The sequence below is a fragment of the Capsicum annuum genome, chromosome 8, assembly GCF_002878395.1.
Source record: "Capsicum annuum cultivar UCD-10X-F1 chromosome 8, UCD10Xv1.1, whole genome shotgun sequence".
Classification (NCBI taxonomy): domain Eukaryota; kingdom Viridiplantae; phylum Streptophyta; class Magnoliopsida; order Solanales; family Solanaceae; genus Capsicum; species Capsicum annuum.
Genome location: NC_061118.1, coordinates 140,903,928 through 140,926,015, shown reverse-complemented (window position 1 = coordinate 140,926,015; position 22,088 = coordinate 140,903,928). Strand labels below are relative to the sequence as shown.

The 22,088-nt window shown below is 35.2% G+C and overlaps 1 protein-coding gene and 1 pseudogene across 8 annotated transcripts; one reads left to right on the top strand and one right to left on the bottom strand.

The window, feature by feature from the left end:
* Positions 1–1,058: 1,058 nt before the first annotated feature.
* LOC107879208 lies at positions 1,059–4,126 on the top strand (annotated as a pseudogene).
* Positions 4,127–5,433: 1,307 nt separating this feature from the next.
* LOC107839111 (cysteine-tryptophan domain-containing zinc finger protein 7) lies at positions 5,434–17,847 on the bottom strand. 8 transcript variants are annotated; one of them, XR_007044159.1, is made up of 5 exons: positions 16,587–17,847; positions 15,172–15,233; positions 13,336–13,600; positions 7,411–12,976; positions 5,434–6,189 (listed from the first exon to the last, which is right to left on the bottom strand). XR_007044159.1 is itself a non-coding variant. In XM_047395843.1 (2 exons), the coding sequence occupies exon 1, from the start codon at positions 17,611–17,613 to the stop codon at positions 16,594–16,596; it is 1,020 nt and encodes a 339-aa protein (XP_047251799.1). In that variant the 5' UTR covers positions 17,614–17,847; the 3' UTR covers positions 15,087–15,233; positions 16,587–16,593. The 8 variants fall into 8 exon arrangements, 1 of the variants encoding a protein (XP_047251799.1); XR_007044161.1 differs by having other exon boundaries at positions 7,411–12,735; XR_007044163.1 differs by having other exon boundaries at positions 7,411–7,773.
* Between the last annotated feature and the right edge of the window lie 4,241 nt (positions 17,848–22,088).

Genomic DNA, 22,088 nt, shown 5'->3' with positions numbered 1-22,088 from the left:
TTTGAGCAAATGGATGAGTATTTGAGCTAAAAATTTACATACAAATAATCAACACTCGTAAAATTTTAACAATGAAAACCAACAACTTCCAAAACGTAAAAACTGAGGACAATATTTAAAGGTCAACCACAAGGAGGGACACTTTCTGTAAAAACTTGACGCTTTCTCCTTTAATGAGACTTGTTAATGAGATACCAAAAGAAAAAAGCCACAAACTCATTTGAAATATCATGTCCACTCGAATCCATCAACAACTCAAACATCTAATAATTATACAAAAAAAAAAAACAATAGCACTCTATTAAATGGCTTAGCCGAGTCTAATTTTTATAAAAAACATTTCTCTACTTCTTTTAGCTACTTATATGCTTTTTGTTCTTTTTGAAATTTCCTTAGCAAAAATGTGTATCTACTTGAGAGTAACAAAAATTAATTTTCTTATTTCCTTTTCAAATTTACAGTGATCGAAGCCAATTTTGATTGATTAATCCGATCAGTTCATGGATATTTGGCAGGTATTATGGTCCTAATGATGATCCTCAGCAAGACTTATATATCGACTAGAGAATAACAAAAATTAATTTCCTTATTTCCTTTTAAATTTATAGTTGGTCAAGGTGAAATTTGGAAATAATTGCACTTGTGGAATAAAATTATTAGCAGTGGCAAAATTACATTTATTCCAAGGCAATGAGTTGAAACCATGTTATTGTGACATCTTGTTGGACTAGTAGGCTTTGTAGCTTTCCACTAGATTTGACTTTTAACCAAAGCAATTTGTAACTCTAATCCACTAGGTTTGACTTCTAACCAAAGCAATTTGTAACCCTAATCCACACTCATATGATGATGCCTATAAATTTAATATTTAGTGGTGTTTAGTTTTGTTTACTCAACTATTACAATAAAGAAATATGATTTGTTGCTTTCATCTGAAATTTGCACGACACACAAAGACTTGATAAACAACTGGTTTTTCTTTCATCATTCACCATCTTTCTTGATTTAAATTAACGTCCTCTGTTCTGTATTTTTTTCTTTTCTTCTTTTGGGACCAAAGAAATATGTTCAATTTCATACCAATTCCCAATTACTTTTATATCCCATATATGACCAAATTTGCCCCTAAGTTTCGTTCCGATTCTATGCCTTATTCTACACGCAAAACCTCTAGTTCCGATTCTATGCCTTATTCTACACGCAAAACCTCTAGTGATATCCTCCAATATAAAAGTGTACCCCATTCAACTCAAAAAAGTTTGGCAATAATGATGATGATTCCCAAATTACTCTCTCTACTTCAGTCTTTCACTCTCCTATACCTCTTTACCGTTACTTTTGCTTCCACTGAGCAAACAGATGCTCTCATAAAATGGAAAGTAACTTTACAAAACCAGAATAATTCTTTATTGGCTTCATGGACACTAAGTTCTAGTGCATGCAGGGACTGGTATGGGGATATATGCTTTAATGGTAGGATAACCAGGCTGAATATTACCAATGCTAGCATTACGGGTACGCTCTATGATTTTCCATTTTCATCTCTTCCTTTCCATGAGTATCTTGATCTTAGTGTGAATAGTTTCTCTGGAACCATCCCACCTTGGTAATCTCACTAATCTCGTCTATCTCCAGTTGTCCAACAATAAGATATCAGGCACAATCCCACCACAAATCAGCTCACTAGAAAAGCTTCAGACTCTCAGCATATTTGACAACCATTTAAATGGTCCCATTCCTGGAGAAACAGGTTACCTACGTTCTCTTACTAAGCTATCTATGGGAAGTAACTTTCTTAATGGTTCTATTCCTATTTCACTGGGGAACTTGACCAACTTGTCAGTTTTGTATCTTTATAAGAATCAGCTTTTGGGCTTCATTCCAAAAGAAATAGGTGACCTAAGGTCTCTTACTGAGATAAGTTTAAGGAATAACTCTCTCGGTGGTTCTATTCCTGCTTCAGTGGGGAACTTAACCAATTTGTCTACTTTGTATCTTTATGAAAATCTGCTTTCCGGCTCCATTCCTCAAGAAATAGGTTACCTGAGGTCTCTTACCAGGCTAGTTTTGAGTACTAACTTTCTTAATGGTTCTATTCCTGCTTCATTGGGAATTCGAACAACTTGTCCCTCGTGTATCTTTATAAAAATAAACTTTCTAGCTCCATACCTTTGCCTATTTGCAATTTAACATCACTACGAAATCTAAATTTGGGAAGAAACAATCTTAAGGGAGCAATTCCGTAATGTTTTGGAAACTTGAGTGGTCATCTTGAGGTTTTGGATATGCACCACAACTATCTTTCAGGGACTCTTCCAACAACTTTTAGCATTGGAAGTGTACTCAGAAGCCTCAACTTATATGAAAATGAAATAGAGGGCAACATCTTTGTATCTTTGGCTAATTGCGAAGAGTTACAAGTTCTAGATTTAGGAGATAACCACCTCATTGACACGTTCCCGATGTGGTTGGGAACTCTTCCAAAGTTAAAAGTTTTAAGCCTAAGATCAAATAAATTACATGGATCAATTAGAACTTCAAGGATCAAAAACATATTTCCTGAGCTTCGAATTATAGATCTATCTTGCAATGCCTTCGTGGGAAACTTACCGACGAGTTTGTTTTAACATTTGAAAGCTATGAAGACAATTGATCAAACAATGATGTCACCAGCATATCTTAATATTTATTTCGTAAACGGATATTACCATGATTCCTTAACAATTACAACCAAGGGATTGGAGCTTGAACTTGTTAAAATTTTGACTGCTTTTGCTGCTATTGATCTTTCAAGTAATAGATTTGAAGGGCATATCCCAAGTATTTTGGGGAATCTCATTGCACTTAGGGTACTAAATTTATCTCATAACGGATTGCAAGGCCATATACCACCAGCACTTGAAAATTAATCTGTAGTCGAATCGTTAGACCTTTCATCTAACCAGCTTTCGGGAGCGATACCACAACAACTGGCTTCTCTTACGTCTCTTGCATTCTTAAATCTTTCCCACAATTATCTTGAAGGATGCATCCCTAAAGGACCTCAATTTGCTACATTTCAGAACAATTCATATGAAGGTAATGACAGATTACGTGGATTGCCAGTTTCAAAAGGTTGCGGCTATGATCACAAATCAGAGAAAAATTACACCGTATCTGCACCAGACGATCTAGAAAGTGGTTCTGAATTTCTCAATGACTTTTGGAAAGCTGCACTTATGGGCTATGTAAGTGGACTGTGTATTGGACTATCCATAATATATTTCATGATTTCAACTGGAAATCTGAAATGGCTTGCAAGAATCATTGAAGAACTGGAACAAACGATCATTATGCGAAGGAGAAAGAAGCAGCAAAAGTCAAAGGAATTACATATGAAGCAATAATCGCTTATGGATAAGTCATTAATCGAGAAAGATTTGATTTTAGAATTTCAGGTATTCAAGCTAAACTCTATACTAATCTTTTTAGTTTACTTTAACAACTACTTCCTCCCTTTCAAAAGAATAATCTACTTTGACTTGACATATAGTTTAAGAAAATAAAGAAACTTTTGAATCTTGTGGCCTTAAATTAAAGTAGTGTCAAATGTACCAAAATGCTCTTTAATCTTGTGGTCATAAACATGCCATGTGGAAGGTTTAAATTAAAGTATTACCAAAAAAGAAAAGGATCATTCTTTTTAAAACGGACTAAAAAGGAAAGTTAATTCTTTTTTAAACGGACGGAGTAATATGCTAGTTTTCATAATTGTTATAACAACTAATCAATGCTCTGTTAAACACATTTTTTTTCTTACCAATAAAATACTTTTAAGACATTGAAAAGGATTAGCTTGTTTATGTTTATGATAGTTTCAAGTGAAAACCAACGTATAATTTGATTTTAGCATGCTCCACCAATACAATTCTCTATATTTTGAAAAATAATTATGAAGTGTTTGACTATCATATTTTTCAAAATTTCAGATGTCAAGGATAGGAAGACGTTGGCACAATGTATTTGGCGATTCCTATGTTCACTTATAAGCTTTAATTTTGTATTATGCATATCATTTGTGTTTATTCTTTATGTGACTCTTGACAAAGTTTATATTAATATACTGGAGCTTTAGTAGTGTGATAAATCTGATTACATTATTCTAAAGGGAAGAAAATAGCTCTTTGTTTTGCTCTCAGAAACACCCGTATTTGGATACATTTGTTCTATGAATCATTTCAAATCAAATCAAAGGGAGATACGGTAAAAAAAGATCATCATCCAGATAAAATTACTGTTTTACTGTAATTTTGTAAGGAAATGAATTGATCAGAATTTAACTGTTTTTACCAAGACGAGGCAAACTCTGTGGGCACACAAATTACTATTCCATGAAGTCCGAGAACAAGTTAATTAGGAAGCTGATTCAGGACTAGAACTCCAATTGCTTGCCAAGCACAATTATGGATAATGGCATTGCAACTGAAAAATGTGGTTCCATCAACTTATGATGTCAACTTATTTCATTCGGAAGACATGACAGTACACGAAAAATGTTGTTAGCGCACTCCTCAACTTATCAATTAACAACAAGTGTGCACCAATTGTAAATTCGGGTGAGCAATTGAACCTCTGCTTTATGTCCTCCGGAGAGAGAGTCTCTGTTGTTACACCAATTTCATTCACTTCTCTTGAGCCAACTGATAAACACACCTAATTCACACTTCACACGCGTTGCGTACTTACAACTAGGATAAACAGACCAAGACAACTATATATGGACTATGATGTATGCTTGTCAGCATATTTAGATCACAATGATACTGCCAAGTAATCCTAGAGGAGGAGCCTTGTGGGGAACTGGTGTCAGTGGAAAGTGCAGAAAACTATATAGCAATCAGTTCCCTGCTATATATTTTGGACCCTTTGAATGGATTTTTTTTTCTCATCGAAACGGAAGCAAATCCAATTTCTAGGAAAAATGTCACATTACATATTAAATATTAGAAGTGCCATCGCCAAGTCATTCGGCCCTTCGCCAAAATGTAGCCTTAGATCGTCAAAATGAACAGTTGCTGAAGGTTTTCGGGACATTTCGGCGATCCAAATCTGCACGTCGCCAACCCATTCGGTGATAACATGTTTTAGTAAAACGGCTATAAATTTCTTCTACAGAATCAGATTAACGAACGGTCAATTGCTTTGGAAAGAGACTAGAAGACCTTTAATTTGGTAGGTCTTGAGCTACCAAACTCCTCATATTCCATTAGTTATGCTCATCTGAAGTGACCCTAGAAAAATCTCATACGAAAACTTAATCGGTGAAGAAGCTTTCAACTTAACTTCAAGCTAGAAGGTCCTTATGAACTTAATTGATAACTAAAGATTTTCTTACGCTGAGAAATTGGTAATAACACCTATGCAAGATTAGAAATCATCTGATTTGGATCTATATGCATTTGAATAACGGTTTGGATCTTAATTTAGAAGTTTGGGTGTTACATGTGTAGTCATCATCAAATAGATGAAACTTCAGTACATGCATAATGCATTGCCACTTCGACCAAATTATTTAATGATACACATAAAGTAGTGCTTTTCAAGACTAGATAGAGAGCACATATATTACATAAATTTACTGGACTTCAGTGCAGGCAATGTTGGCGCTAATCTTGTAAGGAAAAGGGACACCACCTTTGCTAAGAAGTGTAGCAGCCTTGTTAGAATCAATACTGTTGCCAAGACTTGTTGCCCCTGAATTCAGGCAGGAACATACCCCCCACCCCCCATCCCGTCAGTCTGCAGTAGGGCCAGCCGATGTGTTGAGGGACTGTATCCCACTGCAGCAGCCTGCTGGCACTGCAGCTTGGTCGCTACCTCCTGTTAGAGTTGTGACCCGAATTTTGTTGATCCGACCCAGAAAGTTTCGCGGTGCGACCCATGTTTGTGATTTTCAATGGGGTCTGTGGGACCAGGGTAGGTATGGACCTTTATGTTTTTGGGCCTAGGACCTATTTGTACGCATATACTATATAAGTGCAATTAGTGGGTCGATTTTGATAATTCAGAAATTACATCGCTCCACATTGTACTTCTTTCATAGTGAAACCTCCTCTGACTCTGCCCTTGATTTTTCCTGCAACGTTTCCACGTAAATCTCTGTGTTCTTGTTTTCTTTCTGCTGGATTTCTAACACATCCCATGAGGTACCTGAGGCAGGGAATTAGCTTAGAACACTGTGTTGCATGATATTGCAGCTTCTGCATGGGGTGAAATGACCACCATGCATAAGAGGAATTTTTGCTTTGTTAATTGTTAAAAATTTCCTAGTATGTATATTTTCATTATAAAGGAATTGAAAGATTCATTTCTTATTATTACATTTCTTCTCCAAATGTCAATTTTATTTTTCACAATAAATAACTCTAAGAAAACAAGAAGCAGTATGTTTCATAGTAGGAAACTGAAAGAAGGTTGTGGCGAATGCTCGCTATTTCCTCTAGCCTCTCTTTTGCTTTCTGTTTGACAGATATATTTAAAGAGATCGGCGAGGGGAATGGATGAGGAAGTGCAGGTCTCAATCCTAGTGATGTCATCACATCTCACGTTGAGTCAAGAGCAGCACCAAGTGTTCATGAAAAACAGAAAGAAAAAAGAAAGATCAATGATTGAGCCATGATGCTCAATAGTCATGAAGGACGAAAAAAATAAGAAATACATTGTCATGAAAACACAAAAAAAAATAAGAAATACATTGTCATAGTCCATGTAATACAACAATGGAGCAGATTCCCCTAGGTTAATGTCTTGACCAGTCATGCTTGCATTAGATGAAGAAATCAAACCATAAGCACCAAAAGAATTGTTAAGTTTGTCTTAAAGTCATGGATTCTAAAGCACACTAACTCATCCTACGGCAACAAAACTTTTAGGCACTACGAAGCATGGAAAATGATGATTTTTAACATATACCAGCATGTTTTCGTATTATTTTATGAACTCGATCAAGTTGAATGACAATATGCCAAGGGCTATGTTCTCTACGACTTGAATAAAAGACAAAGTCAATTTCGCCACTTGATTAAAAAGAAAAAGGCGGTGTGTGTGTGTGCGTGGAGGCAAACTCAAGTTTCTCAGAATCATCCAAACATGTATCCAAAGAAATCCTAAATAATGGCAATCTTTGTATGAAAATTATACACAAACTAGTTTGTACGATAACTGGACAAACTTCAGAGGCATCCTAGTTTTGATCGTGTAGTTGTTATCATTCTTTTGCAGGAATACCAAAGGATGTGATTTAAGAGATTCATGTTGAATGGCAACATGCTATGAGTTAAGTTCTTTCAAGTTTAGACAGATTTATTGCAAATACTATAGAGAGTGTTTAATTAACTACACACATAACCACAAAAGTAAAGGGGTATGTACCGCGAGACTCGAACATACTTAAGCAATATCAGGATCAACCATACACAGAGTGCTTTCAACCAGATGCGTCTTTCTTCTCACTTTCTTAATAGGATCCATCCAAGCATTCCATCACAAATGAAGCCGCCCACTTGCATCCACATTTATTAGTTCTTGGGATTTCATTGTCTGATGATTTTGCGAATTCTACTGAATCATCAACAATATCAAGAATCGTAAGACGACCAGTAGAACCAAATGTATGGGGTATGGTTTCCTTGCTTCTGCCATTCATCGGCTCCCAGCATCTCTGGATTTCCCCTTAGAACTCGAAGCTTTAATAGTTCAAGTTTCTGAGCCTCCTGGCAAAATGGACCTACTTGCCTGGATAGTATGAAGCTTGCTGAACTACTATTGAAAGGATCCAAGTGACTAATCTCTAAATCAAATACTGTTAGGAAATTAAGATTTATCTAGAAACTCCTAGTTAGTAGATATTTTTGTAGAAGAAACTCCTAGATATTAGAAATTTTTGGAATAGGTTCTTCTAGAATATCCTAGTGTAGTGTCTTGAATAAATATCTTGTAGAATTATCTAGCTATTATAGAGTAGTAAAAGATAAGGATGACTAGATTTTTCTTGTAGATATGTCTAGAAGGATATCTAGAATCATCCATGAACTAGTATAAATAGAAGGCATATTGAGCATTTGTAACCATCCAGAAAAATAGAAAATACTCAATAAAATTTTCAGCTTCTCCTTCTTCACTAAAGTTTTTTTTGTAGCAATTTTACAGCTGCATCATTTTCATTGTTTTCAACTTCTTATTTTCCAATCCCTCTTCCCCTTCTTTTGACATTGTATCATAGCTCATTTCTTACGGGATCTGAATCTATTTTTTTATTGATTGGCTCATCTTTTTTAAGCTCTTTTCTTGGATCTATTTGCTGGAAAATATGGCACCAGAAAATCAACCAGCAACGGGTCCTCCAATTTTCACAGGGGAGAATTATCATATTTGGGCTATTAAAATGAAGGCTTATTTGAAGGCTCTCAACTTGTGGCATGTCGTTGAGAGAGAAGAACCTGCTGTCCAACCATTGAGAGACAACCCAACTCTCAATGATATCAAAAAGTATGAAGAGTTGGTGACTAGATCTCCAAGAGCTCTCACTTGCATACATTCAAGCCTTACGGAAGTGATGTTTACAAGGATTATGGCTTGTCAGACAGCCAAAGAAGACTGGGATAAGCTAAAGGAGGAGTTTGAAGGCAGCAACAGAGTTAAGTCCGTTAAGGTCTTAGCTTTAAAGAGGGAGTTTGAGCTCTTGAAGATGAAGGATTCAGATAGTGTGAAACAATACTCTTCCAAGCTGATGGATATTGTGAACCAAATAAGGATACTTGGTGAAAACTTTCCAGAAGGTTATAGAAAAGATCATGGTCAGCCTTCCGGACAAGTTTGAATCAAAAATCTCAACTATTGAAGAGTCTTGTGACTTAACTACTCTTTCAATAGCTGAGTTGATCTCTAAATTGCAAATCCAAAAGCAACGGGTAACCATGAGAAGTGAAGGGACAGTCGAAGATGCCTTTCAAGTAAGGCATAAATTCAAGCAACAAAAGGAAGGCAAAAAAGTCTCTTCAGACCACTCTGGAGAGGTGAAATCTGGTGGATATCAAGGCGAATCATCGAGGAGAGGAAAATTTTCACCTTGTGGTATTTGTGAGAAGACAAACCACGTGGAGAAGAATTGCTGGCAGAAGTCCAAGAGCTCTCCTATTCAATGCAGATACTGCAAGAAGTATGGGCATATTGAGAAGTATTGCAGGCAAAAGCAAACTCAAATTGGTCAGTCTTCTTAACGAGTAAATTTTGCGAAAGATCACCTGAAAAAAAACAGAGGAGGAGGTATTCATGGTTTTGCACACATCACGTGTTGATCGTTATAATTGGTATGTCGATAGTGCGTGCACAAGGTACATGGTGCAAGATCAAGGAAAAGGATCAGTGAAATTCCCTACGGACAAAGGTATGAAAATCATAAATGATGTTCTTTATGTGCCAAGCCTAACTCAAAACTTGTTGAGTGTTGCTCAGTTGTTTCACAATAATTATTCACTTACTTTTAAGGATAAAAAATGTGTCATTTATGATCCTAAAGATTGTGAAGTAGCTAAAATTAGCATGATTGGTAATTCTTTTCCAATTTTATGCTATTCTACTGAAAGTTGCTCTTTCAATGTTGAAATGAGTGATACTTGGCTTTGGCACAAAAGATTTGGTCATTACAACCTTAGTTCATTGGTGTATATGCAATCCAGGGGTATGGTGCTTGATGTACCCAAAATTGGCATGTGCCGAGATGTTTGTGAGTCATGTCAATTTGGTAAATTGCATAGACGATCCTTTCCTAAAGGAAGTCTTTGGAGGGCGAAGGAAAAACTAGAGTTGGTTCATACAGATATATGTGGACCAATAAGGACGGCTTCTTTGAGTGGGAATAAATATTTTATTCTCTTTATAGATGATCTAACTCGAATGATATGGGTCCATTTTCTAAGTAGCAAAGTTCAGGTGTTCTCTATTTTCAAAGAATTCAAGGCTATGGTAGAAAGGGAGAGTGGCTGCTGGTTGAAGTATACAGGTCAGATAATGGAACTGAATATACTTCGCATCAGTTCAGCAAGTATTGTAAAGATGTGGGTATTCAACAACAATTCACTGTTAGCTACACTCCAGAACAGAATGGGGTTTCTAAGAGGAAGAACAGAATAGTGATAGAGATGGCGAGATACATGTTGGTAGAAAAGAAGATGCCTAAATATTTTTGGGCTGAGGCAGTCAATATTGTCGTCTATTTGTTGAACAGATTAGCAACTAGAGCACTCCAAGACATAACACCATTTGAAGCATGGAAAGGTATAAAACCGTCTGCGAGACACTTAAAAGTCTTTGGTTCAGTCTGCTATGCACATGTTTTAGATGCTAAAAGAGGCAAATTGGATAACAAGGCAGAGCTCTGTATTTTGTTGGGCTATAGCACAACTGCAAAAGGGTACAAAGTGTATAATGTTCGTACGAAGAAGGTGCTTATCAGTAGAGATTTTGCGGTGGACGAGTCTAGCCACTATGATTGGGATCGAGATATTGTTGTAAAAAAACAAGATGGGAGTACTTCAGTTGCAGCTCAAAATCCGCAGACAAGTGATATTTCTTCCAGTCTTATTGCTGGAGCACGACACCTTTCAAATGTTGAATTGACAGCTGATTCTCCAGTTTTGAAAACCAGATCACTAGCTGAAGTTTATGAGCAATGCAATTTTGCTCTCGTTGAACCATCTTCCTTTGAAGAAAAAATGAGTCATAATGCCTGGATTACTGCAATGGAGGAAGAGTTTGCCATGATTAATAAAAATGATACTTGGGAGCTGGTCGATAGGCCCGACCAAAAGAACGTCATTGGTGTCAAATGGGTCTATAGAACGAAGTTCAATCCAGATGGCTCCATCTTCAAACATAAAGCCAGACTCGTAGTTAAAGGTTATTCCCAGCAGCCTGGAGTGGACTTTGGAGATACGTTTGCTCCTGTCGCAAGGCATGAAACAGTAAGATTTCTTATCGCTCTTGCAGCACAATACAAGTGGAAAATTTATCATTTAGATGTCAAATCTGCATTTCTAAATGGATTTCTTGAAGAACATATTTATGTTGAACAACCTGAAGGTTTTATAGTTGCAGGTGAAGAAGACAAGGTGTATAAGCTTAAAAAGGTTCTCTATGGCCTTTAACAAGCTCCGAGAGCTTAGTATAGTAGGCTAAATACACATTTGTTGTCTCAAGGCTTCAACCGAAGCCTAAATGAGCCTACTTTATACTTCAAAAGGCAAGCTGATGGGAAGTTAATTGTGATATCCATTTATGTTGATGATTTGATGATCACAGGTGAAGATTCCCTTGCAGTTCAAGAAGTTAAAAATACGATGCTAAAAGTTTTTGAAATGTCTGATCTAGGGGAGATGAAGTTCTTCCTAGGAATGGAAATTTCTCAATCTTCTGAAGGAATTTTCTTGTCCCAAAAGAGGTATGCCCTGAATCTCTTAAAAAGGTTCAAGCTTGATAAGTGAAAACCTGTTGCAACTCCACTTGTTGTGAATGAAAAGTTAATGAAGGGTGATGGAGAAGAGCGGGCAGATTCAAAATTTTATAGGAGCCTTATTGGAAGCTTGTTGTATCTAACTGCTACAAGGCCAAATATGATGTTTGCAGCCAGTCTATTGTCCCGATATATGCAATGTCCCAGCACCAAGCATCTGGAGCTGCTAAAAGGGTGTTGATGTATATTAAAGGGACAACTGATTATGGCATTTGGTACAGAAGTGTGGAGAATAGAGTTCTTATTGGCTATTCAAATAATGATTGGGGTGGATGTTTGGACGATTATAAAAGCAAGTCTAGTTATTCTTTTTCATTTGGTTCAGGCATTTTTTTCTTGGAGCACAAAGAAGCAGGATATCGTAGTTCAATCTTCAGCTGAAGCCGAGTATGTGGCTGTTGCATCTACTACAAATCAAGGAATTTGGTTGAGGAAAATCTTGTTTGAATTGGATCTTTGGCCAGAAGAACCAACAGTGATATATGTGGACAATAAGTCAGCCATTGCTATGGCTAAAAATCCAGTGCAACATGGAAGGACGAAGCATATCAACATCAGATTTCATGCTTTGCGAGATGCCGAAAAGAATGGCGAAGTTAAGCTAGTACATTGCAGAAGTGAAGAACAACAAGCCGATATTCTACCCAAGGCTCTTCCCACAAACAAGTTTGAGTTTCAAAGGTCATTGCAGGGAGTTTCAATGAAAAATCTTAAGGAGGAGTGTTAGGAAATTAAGATTTATCTAGAAACTCCTAATTAGTAGATATTTTTGTAGAAGAAACTTCTAGATATTAGATATTTTTGGAATAGGTTCTTCTAGAATATCCTAGTGTAGTGTCTTAAATAAATATCTTGTAGAATTATCTAGATATTCTAGAGTAGTAAAAGATAAGGATGACTAGATTTTTCCTGTAGATATATCTAGAAGGACATCTAGAATCATCCATGAACTAGTATAAATAGAAGGCATATTGAGCATTTGTAACCATCCAAAAAAATAGAAAACACTCAATAAAATTTTCAGCTTCTCCTTCTTCACTAAAGTCTTTTTTGTAGCAATTTACAGCTGCATCATTTTCATTATTTTCAACTTCTTGTTTTCCAATCCCTCTTCCCCTTCTTTTGACAAATACGCTCACCGAACCGAGCTCATTTAACTCATGGATTAAAGAGTTACTTCCCATCATCTGCGCAATGACGAGAAGGAATTCATCAGCTGATTATTGGTATGATAGGACAAGAATAAATATTAACACAACAGTTCCTGCAGCTTTGCCTCTGGAAGGCTAAGTTTTATAGAAGGATCTTCAACGTCAGAAGCAAAATCACTACAGTAAAGAGGCTTTATGTTTTCAGATTTGCAACTATCTGTTAACACAGGCTAGATAATTGTAGATTCATTTGCATTTCCTACTAGGCAACTTGCACCTGAGAATGATCCATAAAAGAAATGAGTCAATGATCAATAAGAAATTAAGATAAAATTCATTCCACAACTGAAGCAAACAAATGGCAGCTGAAAAATTTCAGCATCCACGGCAGAGAAACACTAAAATCTAGTCAAAAAGTATCTCTTATATAGATAACAGCAGCTATGTTACAAATGTCCCAAATTGGCTATTTGCAAACAAGAATAATCGCTATCTGTGTGTTTCTAGTCTCAGATATTAATTAATGGATCTCATAACAGAGGCATTCATGATACTCCAACACCAAGCACGAGAAATAGTGGAAGTGAAGCAAAGTTGTTGTTTGTGTTGCAATTTTTGTCAGAAGACATCACTTACCAAGTTAATGCTTTGTGGCTTCCATAATCTTCTTAATCTTGTCTACAGAAACCCTTGGAAGTGTCGGAAGAAAATTCAATTCTCCATTTGACAATTTTAATTGATTTCCAGTGATCATATCCAGTATGCATTTCAACGGTGATCAAAGCACAGATGTCACTTCTGAAGATGAGGCAGTATATAATTAAAGACCGCCCTTCATAGCTCTAGTTCTCTGTTTCTTGAAACCTGAGACATAAATTATTCTGGAAAAACTTAAGGCCACCTGAAACACCAGAGATGCAGATAGTAAAGCACTTCGGAATAGTGTCATAGAAAAAACATATACCCTTCAAAAGAAAAAATCAGTGCGAACCATCCTCCTGAATTAAGAATCACACATAATTTTGCAGAAGGTAACTCTATATCCTAGTTAATTACCATGTCAATGCCAAATTTGGACGCTAGACAGAATAATAAATATATTAACAAATAGAATAAGATGCTAAATACTGTAGTTTATGGAACCTTCAAAAGGTCCCAAAAGGTGGTGATTGATGACTGGAGAACCCTGAAATCTTAGGTATGAGGATAAGCACTAGTAAATCTCATAGGATACACTAGTGAGTAGTCCATTCATGGAACTAACATGCTAATGCTATCAGCGGTCAAGTGCCAATACTTTCATTTGCAGAAAAATTGCCAAAAGAAGCAATGAAGTCATTACGGTTGCACGACTTGGTAATTCTTGGTAGCCAGCAACGTTCTTTGAGAGAAGTTGGGTGGAGACCCACCTTTCAATGGCAGAATGTTGACCACCAGAAAATTACAGTGAATCAACGTATCAATCGACTCTGAGGAACATTGGTTAACAAACTATTGGACATAGCCTTGGGAAACATCAATTGCATAAAATCACAGCAGACTCACTCAACATTGTAACTTGTGTTCCACATCAACACTGATGTTGGGTGTATTTATGCATTCTAGCCTGGCTATTTTAGCCTTTTTAGCCTTGTTTTGAGGATAATTCATGTGCTTAGTGTGTTGATAATGATATAAATGTGCATTTAAGTGTCCATGTATGTGTTTACAATGTTTAATGGTGTTTTCAAAAAAGTTTTGATTCAAATTGATCATTTAGAGTTCAACAGAGAAAACTAGTGTGACTAGCTTGAGCTAGGTGTTTGTCTAGTCTATCGTGTTGGGTTCTAATGTGTTTAATGAGTTCCTAAGGTTGTTATTGTGTATTTACATGTGAAACAACTTGATTATATTGTTCAAGGGTCAATTGGATCAAAACAATGAGCTAAAGATCAAAGTGAATGAAGCCTAGTCTTAGCTCATATTTCCAGTTCGTCGTGTTGGATGTTGTGTTGTTTTGAGCTCTAAATTGTTGTGTTTAATGCTATAGGATGCTTGATGAATGGATTATGATGATATATGAAGGATATACAAGCTTCAAATCAAGTGGAAACACGAGCTAAGACTAGGCTTCATTCACTTTGATCTTTAGCTCATTGGGCGCTATCACACACCCGCAAAATATTTCTCTGAGAAAATGAACAAAAATTATCCTGGAACAGACATGAGAAGGATTGGATGCAAGCAAATCAAAATAGGAAGAACATGAATGAGCAACCTACTGGCTGAAAAGGGAGGGGCACAGTATCATGCCTAAAAACAGGTTCAAACCTTCTGGTCAATGGAAGTTCTTGAGGCAGGAAAACCGGAGGGAATTGGGAACAAGACAGTATGATGATAAGATCTACTTCCGGGAAAAACAGATTCTAGTGATCCACAAACAAAGTACTTGAGATTGTGTGCCTCAAGACAAAAGTTTCAACATAAGCTTACTTGTGATTAGAATTGTCTATGAGAACTATAATTGCTCCAGAGCTGAATTTCTAGAATCATACCTGCAACCAATGGGTGAAGATATTTAATACTAACAGAAGATTCGATAATGGGAACAGACCTCACCATTCTCACTCACATCACAAACAGTTATAGTCGTATTCAATGGATATGATTTTGGGTTTCTTGATAAGGTAAATTATTTGAAATAGTACAAAGAAGGTACATAAGGATACAAGAATCAAAGCAGATACTGACTAGGCAATCTGCTACCTTTCTAGCTAACAACTCCATCATACTCACTGATTTTGGTTTTGACGCTACTAGGTACATGCAGTTACAGAGTCTGATTGCCAATTTCGACTATAAGTGCTTATATTGCACGTCTTCCATTCACATTTTGTTCTAAAAGTAGTCAAGTTACTCCAATACAACTTGAGCTGCATAACCTCAAAAACACATTTACAGTTGGTGCTGATGTGACAACTGAATTCATATTTCAGTTCTCTTTACAACTCAAAATCACTAAAGAAACTGAACAATTCAACACTCAAAACCAATATCCGCACAAAAAGTTGTGTTCTTACCATCAGCAGATAGTCTATACAAGGTGCAACATGATAGATACGGAATACTGATTTCTTCATCTAGGGAAGCAAGGGGAACTGAAAATTAGCAATGAAAAAGGAGAAAATAAATAACATCCATCCTTAACATTAACCAAATAACCATATGAGTCATTTTATACTACTCATGATCTATTTTAATGAAGTCCTGAAATCGTTGGTATTATAATTATAAAGAAACTTGTGGTTCGAGACCCAACCCTTAACACCTGAAATAGATTAGATAAATAACACCTGGAATATGTTGGTTCTTCAATTGGGATTAGAAGCCTTATCATTAGGCTTGATCTTAGGTTCTTTTTTGCCCTAAAGTAATCTTCTAAGTACATAAAATAAACTTGTGAAGCAGAATCAGTCTAAGTACATAAAATAAACTTGTGAAGCAGAATCAGTAGCTTATTTTCATATACTTCCGTCACATAAACAAGTTTAAGAGATAAGCAGAAAAAAGAACTAATAATGGCTAATACAGTAATTCCACTAAACTACTACACTAAAATTGTGCATTATGATCCAATAGTGCTCTCAATATCCATACTCCTATATTTCACTATCCACAACAGAAAGTACCTAATACTCAAAACTGGATCATAAGAAAACTCCGTGTCTTATCATTGAAAAGTTGAAACTTTATACACCTCTCATCCCCAACATGTAAATTGTAAAGGTTGGCTATGTCCTAATCATTATAGTGTATCAAAAAGTTGAATCTAAAATTTCAGGAAATATAAAAATCACTCCCAGTTTTGTACACATCTACAGGAGGAATATAACACACTTACAACACACCTCTTCATCAAATTGCAATGCACGTCCTCACTTCCTTCCCATATCCAAGGCCAAGGGTCTGCTTGCGGGGGAACTTGCAAACCTGCTTGCGGATCATGCCAAATTCTTCTTGAGATTGATGCCCTACTCTATACTTCTTTGTCTGGTGTTCCCTGTCAGCAGCACTCCTGTCTATAGGAGGAGAATCCTCGATTCCTAGTATAATTCTGGCAACTCTATCTCTCGTTCTTGATGTCTCTTTACCTTTGCTTGTACTGGACTCCCTCTTGGATATCTTCAGTTTCCTGAATCCACCGCAAACCTCCCTATCAACAGCATTAATATCACTGTCACCCAAGCCATTACCATTACATCGCGAAGTCACTAAACAATCTTGATCCTTCAATTTTCTTTTCTTTACAGAAATTTCCCTTCCATTATGTGCTATAGAGCCCTTGCCATCACGATTCTGAAAGTTATTTAGTATGAGAAGTTGGTATATGGCATGTAGACCCCTCGTCGTATCCTCCTCAGAAACGTCACAGTGGTCCATTCCAGGAAGCCAGTCTAACATACTGCAGAGCCAACTATCAGACAGTTGCTCGCGTTTTGTACCATATGGGAGAAGCCTCCACTTGCGACAATGACCACAACAAATCCAATCTCCTTGTATAATGAATGGAGAAACTGGTGGCTCATCCCTATGGCTTGCAACTCTCTTAACAGCTTTCTTTCGCACAGAGACAGGGCCACCAACGGAACTAGTTGTTACTTCATGATTAAGTTCAACACTATTGGATTGTTGAGAAGAAAACTGTGAAGCGGAAGGAACACTTTGAATGGTTGGATGAAATAGAAGGGAAGGGGGACGTTGATAACAGGGCAAAAAGGTACCGTACATCCCAAATCTTGGTCCCAAATTCTCAAAAGAAACAATTCCTTCAAACTCTTTTCGATATTCACTCAAATATCTTTCAATCTTCATATCAATGTCAGCACAATAATCTTGACATATTTCTCCTTCTTCGACCTCTACTTCTTCCGCCATACTATTTCTCAAAATCGAAAAAGAAAACCTTAAAAATTGGAAAGATTGGATTAAGTGTATTTAATCAAATTACAGAGTTTGATCTATGCATTTGATTGAGGATTTTGTTAGGAAAGCCAACTGAATAGTTTTGTATGTTTGTGACACCAAATAACCTAGTAGAGAGGAACATGAGTGTAATTAGAAAGTGTATATAATTAGTTGTCCGTGTTTTCTTTTTTATGGCGCCCAAGTAACAGTCCTTGTTGCCCATCTAACTTCACGATCAGGTAATGTGGTTTCTATATATAACTCCTCTCCTTTTGTATTTTCTCCATATTTTTTATTTGTTCTATTTTCTTTTTCAAAATTAAAGAAATATAAATTTTGATTAATATTTAAAGTGTATTAATTAAATTTAAAAAAGGAAAATAATAATTTATACTCCCTCCATTTCAGAATAAGTGAATTATTGGGGTATTTATTGGTGTTTCAAAATAAGTGAATCATTGAATTTTTTTTTAAATTTGCCCTTATGATTTGACAACCAATTAACTTTTGAAAAGGTATTATAACATCAACTTTTTCTTTTTTGGGATGAAGATGGAAAGTTGTGTTAAATTATGTCTTTAATGTTTTTTCCTTAATATGTGTGCCAAAATCCAACAATTTATTTATTATGAAACGGAGGGAGTAATATTTTTATATAGTTTTTAAATATTTAAATTTTACTTCTAAAAATTAAATTAATCAAATGTAATTTGAGTTTAAAAGTTCGTTAAATTAAGTAACGAAAAATGAAGGGAGCAAATAAAAATGAATGGAGAGAGTAATATAAGTAATACACGAGAAGAACACTTTTTATTTTTTATCAAATAAGATTTTATTTATATAACAAAAGTTCTACAGGGACAATAACTGTGACATAGCCACAACAGGAGAGCTAGCAGGAGTCCTAGCTAGGTATATACAACGTCAGCAACACTTATATACATCATGATCTAAGGGTGAGTAATTCACCCACGAACTGTCAAATGAGAAGTGTACTACTTATTCACTCTAGTTATTTTTTTCTTTATCCATAGTTACTTTCATTAATTAATATTTTATTTTATAACATATTATCAGCACAAGACTTCATCATCTCAAATAAATACTTTTAAAGGTAAGAACTTACTTCTCTTAAAATAATATTGAATCTATCTAAACGTGAATTTGTTTCTCTTATGTCATCTCAAATAAATACTTTTAAAGGTAAGAACTTCTCTTAAAATAATGTTGAATCTATCTAAACGTGAAATTGTTGCTCTTATTTTTTTAAAAATAATGTCGAGTCTATCTAAATATGAATTTATTGCCTTAGATATATGGGGCAATTCCTACTTATCTTGGGCACTTGATGTTGAAATTCATTTGGATGGGATAGGTCTGGCAGACACCGTCAAAAATAAAAATCAAGCATCGAATCAAGATCATACGAAGGCTATGATATTTCTCCATCATCACCTCAATCAGGGATTAAAAATAGAATATCTCACTGTTAGGGATCCTCCTATACTGTGGAATAATCTAAAAGATATATGACCACCTGAAAATGGTCGTTCTTCCACGGGCACATTATGAATGAATTCATTTGAGATTACTAGATTTTAAAGAAATAACTATTTATAATTTTGTCATGTTTAAAATTATTTCATAATTAAATTTATGTGGAGAAAATATCACGAATCATGATATGCTAGAGAAAACATTCTCCACCTTTTCAGTCTTGAGTTTGCTCCTGCAACAGCAATACCTAGGTACGGGATTTAAGAAGTATTTTGAATTAATTTTACATCTTCTTGCTGTTGAACAACATAATGATCTTTTGATGAAAAATCATGAAAGTCGACCTACCAGTACTACTTCATTCCCTGAAGTGAATGCTGTAAATTTTGACCGACCTATGCATGAAAAATTTCCTGACCCAATCGTGGTCATGACCATGATCGAGGAATAAACTCTAATCATGGTTATCGTCTTGCACCAGATAGTAACCTTCCTCACAAACAGTGTCATAAGAAGGGTGGAAAGCCTAAAGCAGTGTAAAAATAATTTAGAAAATAGATGTTATGAAAAGAACATTTGTCATGTACCTGTCGTCCGCCAAGGCATCTGGTGGATCTTTTCCAAGCATCCCTGAAGGAGATGAATAATAATGCAGCAGCAAACTTTGTTTTTGAAGATAATATTGAGACTATGCATTTAGATATTACAGATTTCTTTGAACTCCCCGAATGAAATATAAATCACCTTATTGATGGCAAATCTGTAATAGTCTAAGTATTTTATTTTTATGTAGATTGTATTAGTTTACATTTCTGTTAGTTGTGTTTTTATAGTCTTGTAAATAAATTAACGAAAAAGGGATAAATATACCCTTGAACTATGATAAACGTATGTACATACCCTTTATCATACTTTGGTACACATATGCCCCTACCGTTAATGAAAATGGTACGTATATACCCCTCATACTAACGGTAGAGGCATATGTGTACCCAAAGTATGACGAAGGATATATATGTACCATTTATTATAGTTTGGGGGTACATTTGTCCTTTTTTCATTTTAATTTTTTTATTTCAAATCATTAATCCGAATCCTCTACCCCACTCAATAAACTTACTATGCGGTCCGATCCCAATTAAAGTTCAAGAGACGCCTATCTAACAAGTGTTTTTCTCATCCTTATAATGATATATACACATAATACAATAACACTTACGACTATCAATTTAAAAAAAATCACTAACTCATAACACCCCAAAACAACACCAAATTAATTGAACCTCTCACGTTTCAATTTTCAGTGAAATTCTATTGGAAAAATGCCACCTACCATCGGTCAACATTAGATAACCACCATCTTTGTCTAATCGAAAATAACCCACCGGCAAACCATCATCGCACCCCTAGCTTCGGCCAGTCCCAACCTAATTTCCACTCCCCCAACCAGTAAACACCAACTAGCAGCAGCGATCAATAGCTACAATTTGATGGAATTCACGTTTAAGAGAAAAAACAGAGGGAGTATTAGGCTTGGAATACAAAATAGTGAATTTGGGTTATTATTTGGAATAAAAAAAATAAAAAAGGGATAAATATACTCCCGAACTATGATAAATGATACGTATATACCCTCTGTCATACTTTGAAATACACATATGCCCCTACCGTTAGTGTGAGGGACATATACGTACCATTTATTTAATGGTAGGAGCATATTTGTACCCAAAGTATGACAGATGTTATATACATATCATTTATCATAGTTCGAGGGTATATTTATCCCTTTTTCGATAAATAAATGTCACGACTTGATTCTTAGATCATGGTGACACCTACTATAACCCACCAGTAGGTAAGTCAATCCGTAAGTGGAACAACTAGTAACGGGCTATCAAGAGAAATAGAGAAAATAACAAATATGAATTTAAATAAAAGACTAATATAGAATAGAAAACCCAAGACCTGGTGAAGTCGGTATAAGAAATTTCAATATAATCAGAGTATAAAGTGAAATGCAAAATAAATGTATATGTACCAACAATCTCCAAAACACAAAATAGAGATAAGTCAAATCAATACAAAGGAGATCAGGAATACACTGAACATTATAAGCTCATCCCAAATTTACGGAACATTTAAACTTTACGAAAATTGTATTACCCCTAAACAATTTTAAATTGATATATTACACCTTTATAAGTTACCTACACAAAGAGTATATGCATTATATTTTAAAGCGAATAAAGAACCCAAAAAAAATTCTAATTTATCTTTACAATTTTTTCCTATAAAATTTATTTCAATTTTTCTTATTATTTTAAGAAAAAAGAAACTAGTATCTCTTTGATTATAATGAAAGTTGTTGAGACATACGCCAATTTAAAGGAGGTCATATTAACCCCCTCCCCTCCCAAATTATTTTAAAGTATAATAAATATGTCATTCAATTCTGACGTGGTACCACAATCCAATTCAATTAGTTGTGGTGCTATACACACGCCGTCACATGTATAAAAATTTTTTTTAGTTATTTATTCTTATTTTCTTTGTCCTACATTTAAAATAAGTCAATATACGTAATTTTTTTATTTTTTATTTGCCTTATATTTAAAATTTTCTCAAATATATGTACTATTTTTAATTCTCTTTGCCTTGTATTTAATATTTTCACAAATACACGTAATGTTTTAGTTGTAATGACCCTCACGGTCATTTTTTTTGTTCTCATATATTTTCAGTATCATAAGCCACCCCAAGTTATTATTGACTTGTTGGGACTGATAGTTCGGTTCCCTGGCGGTTTGTTTTAGAATTTTAGTAACATCTAATATATTGTGAAATATTTAATTTAAATTGTCACTTGATAAAAATATAATTTAGTACCCATCTAAAATATTTTGATATAGGTAAAAAAATTTAAGAGATGATATATTTATATTACTTTA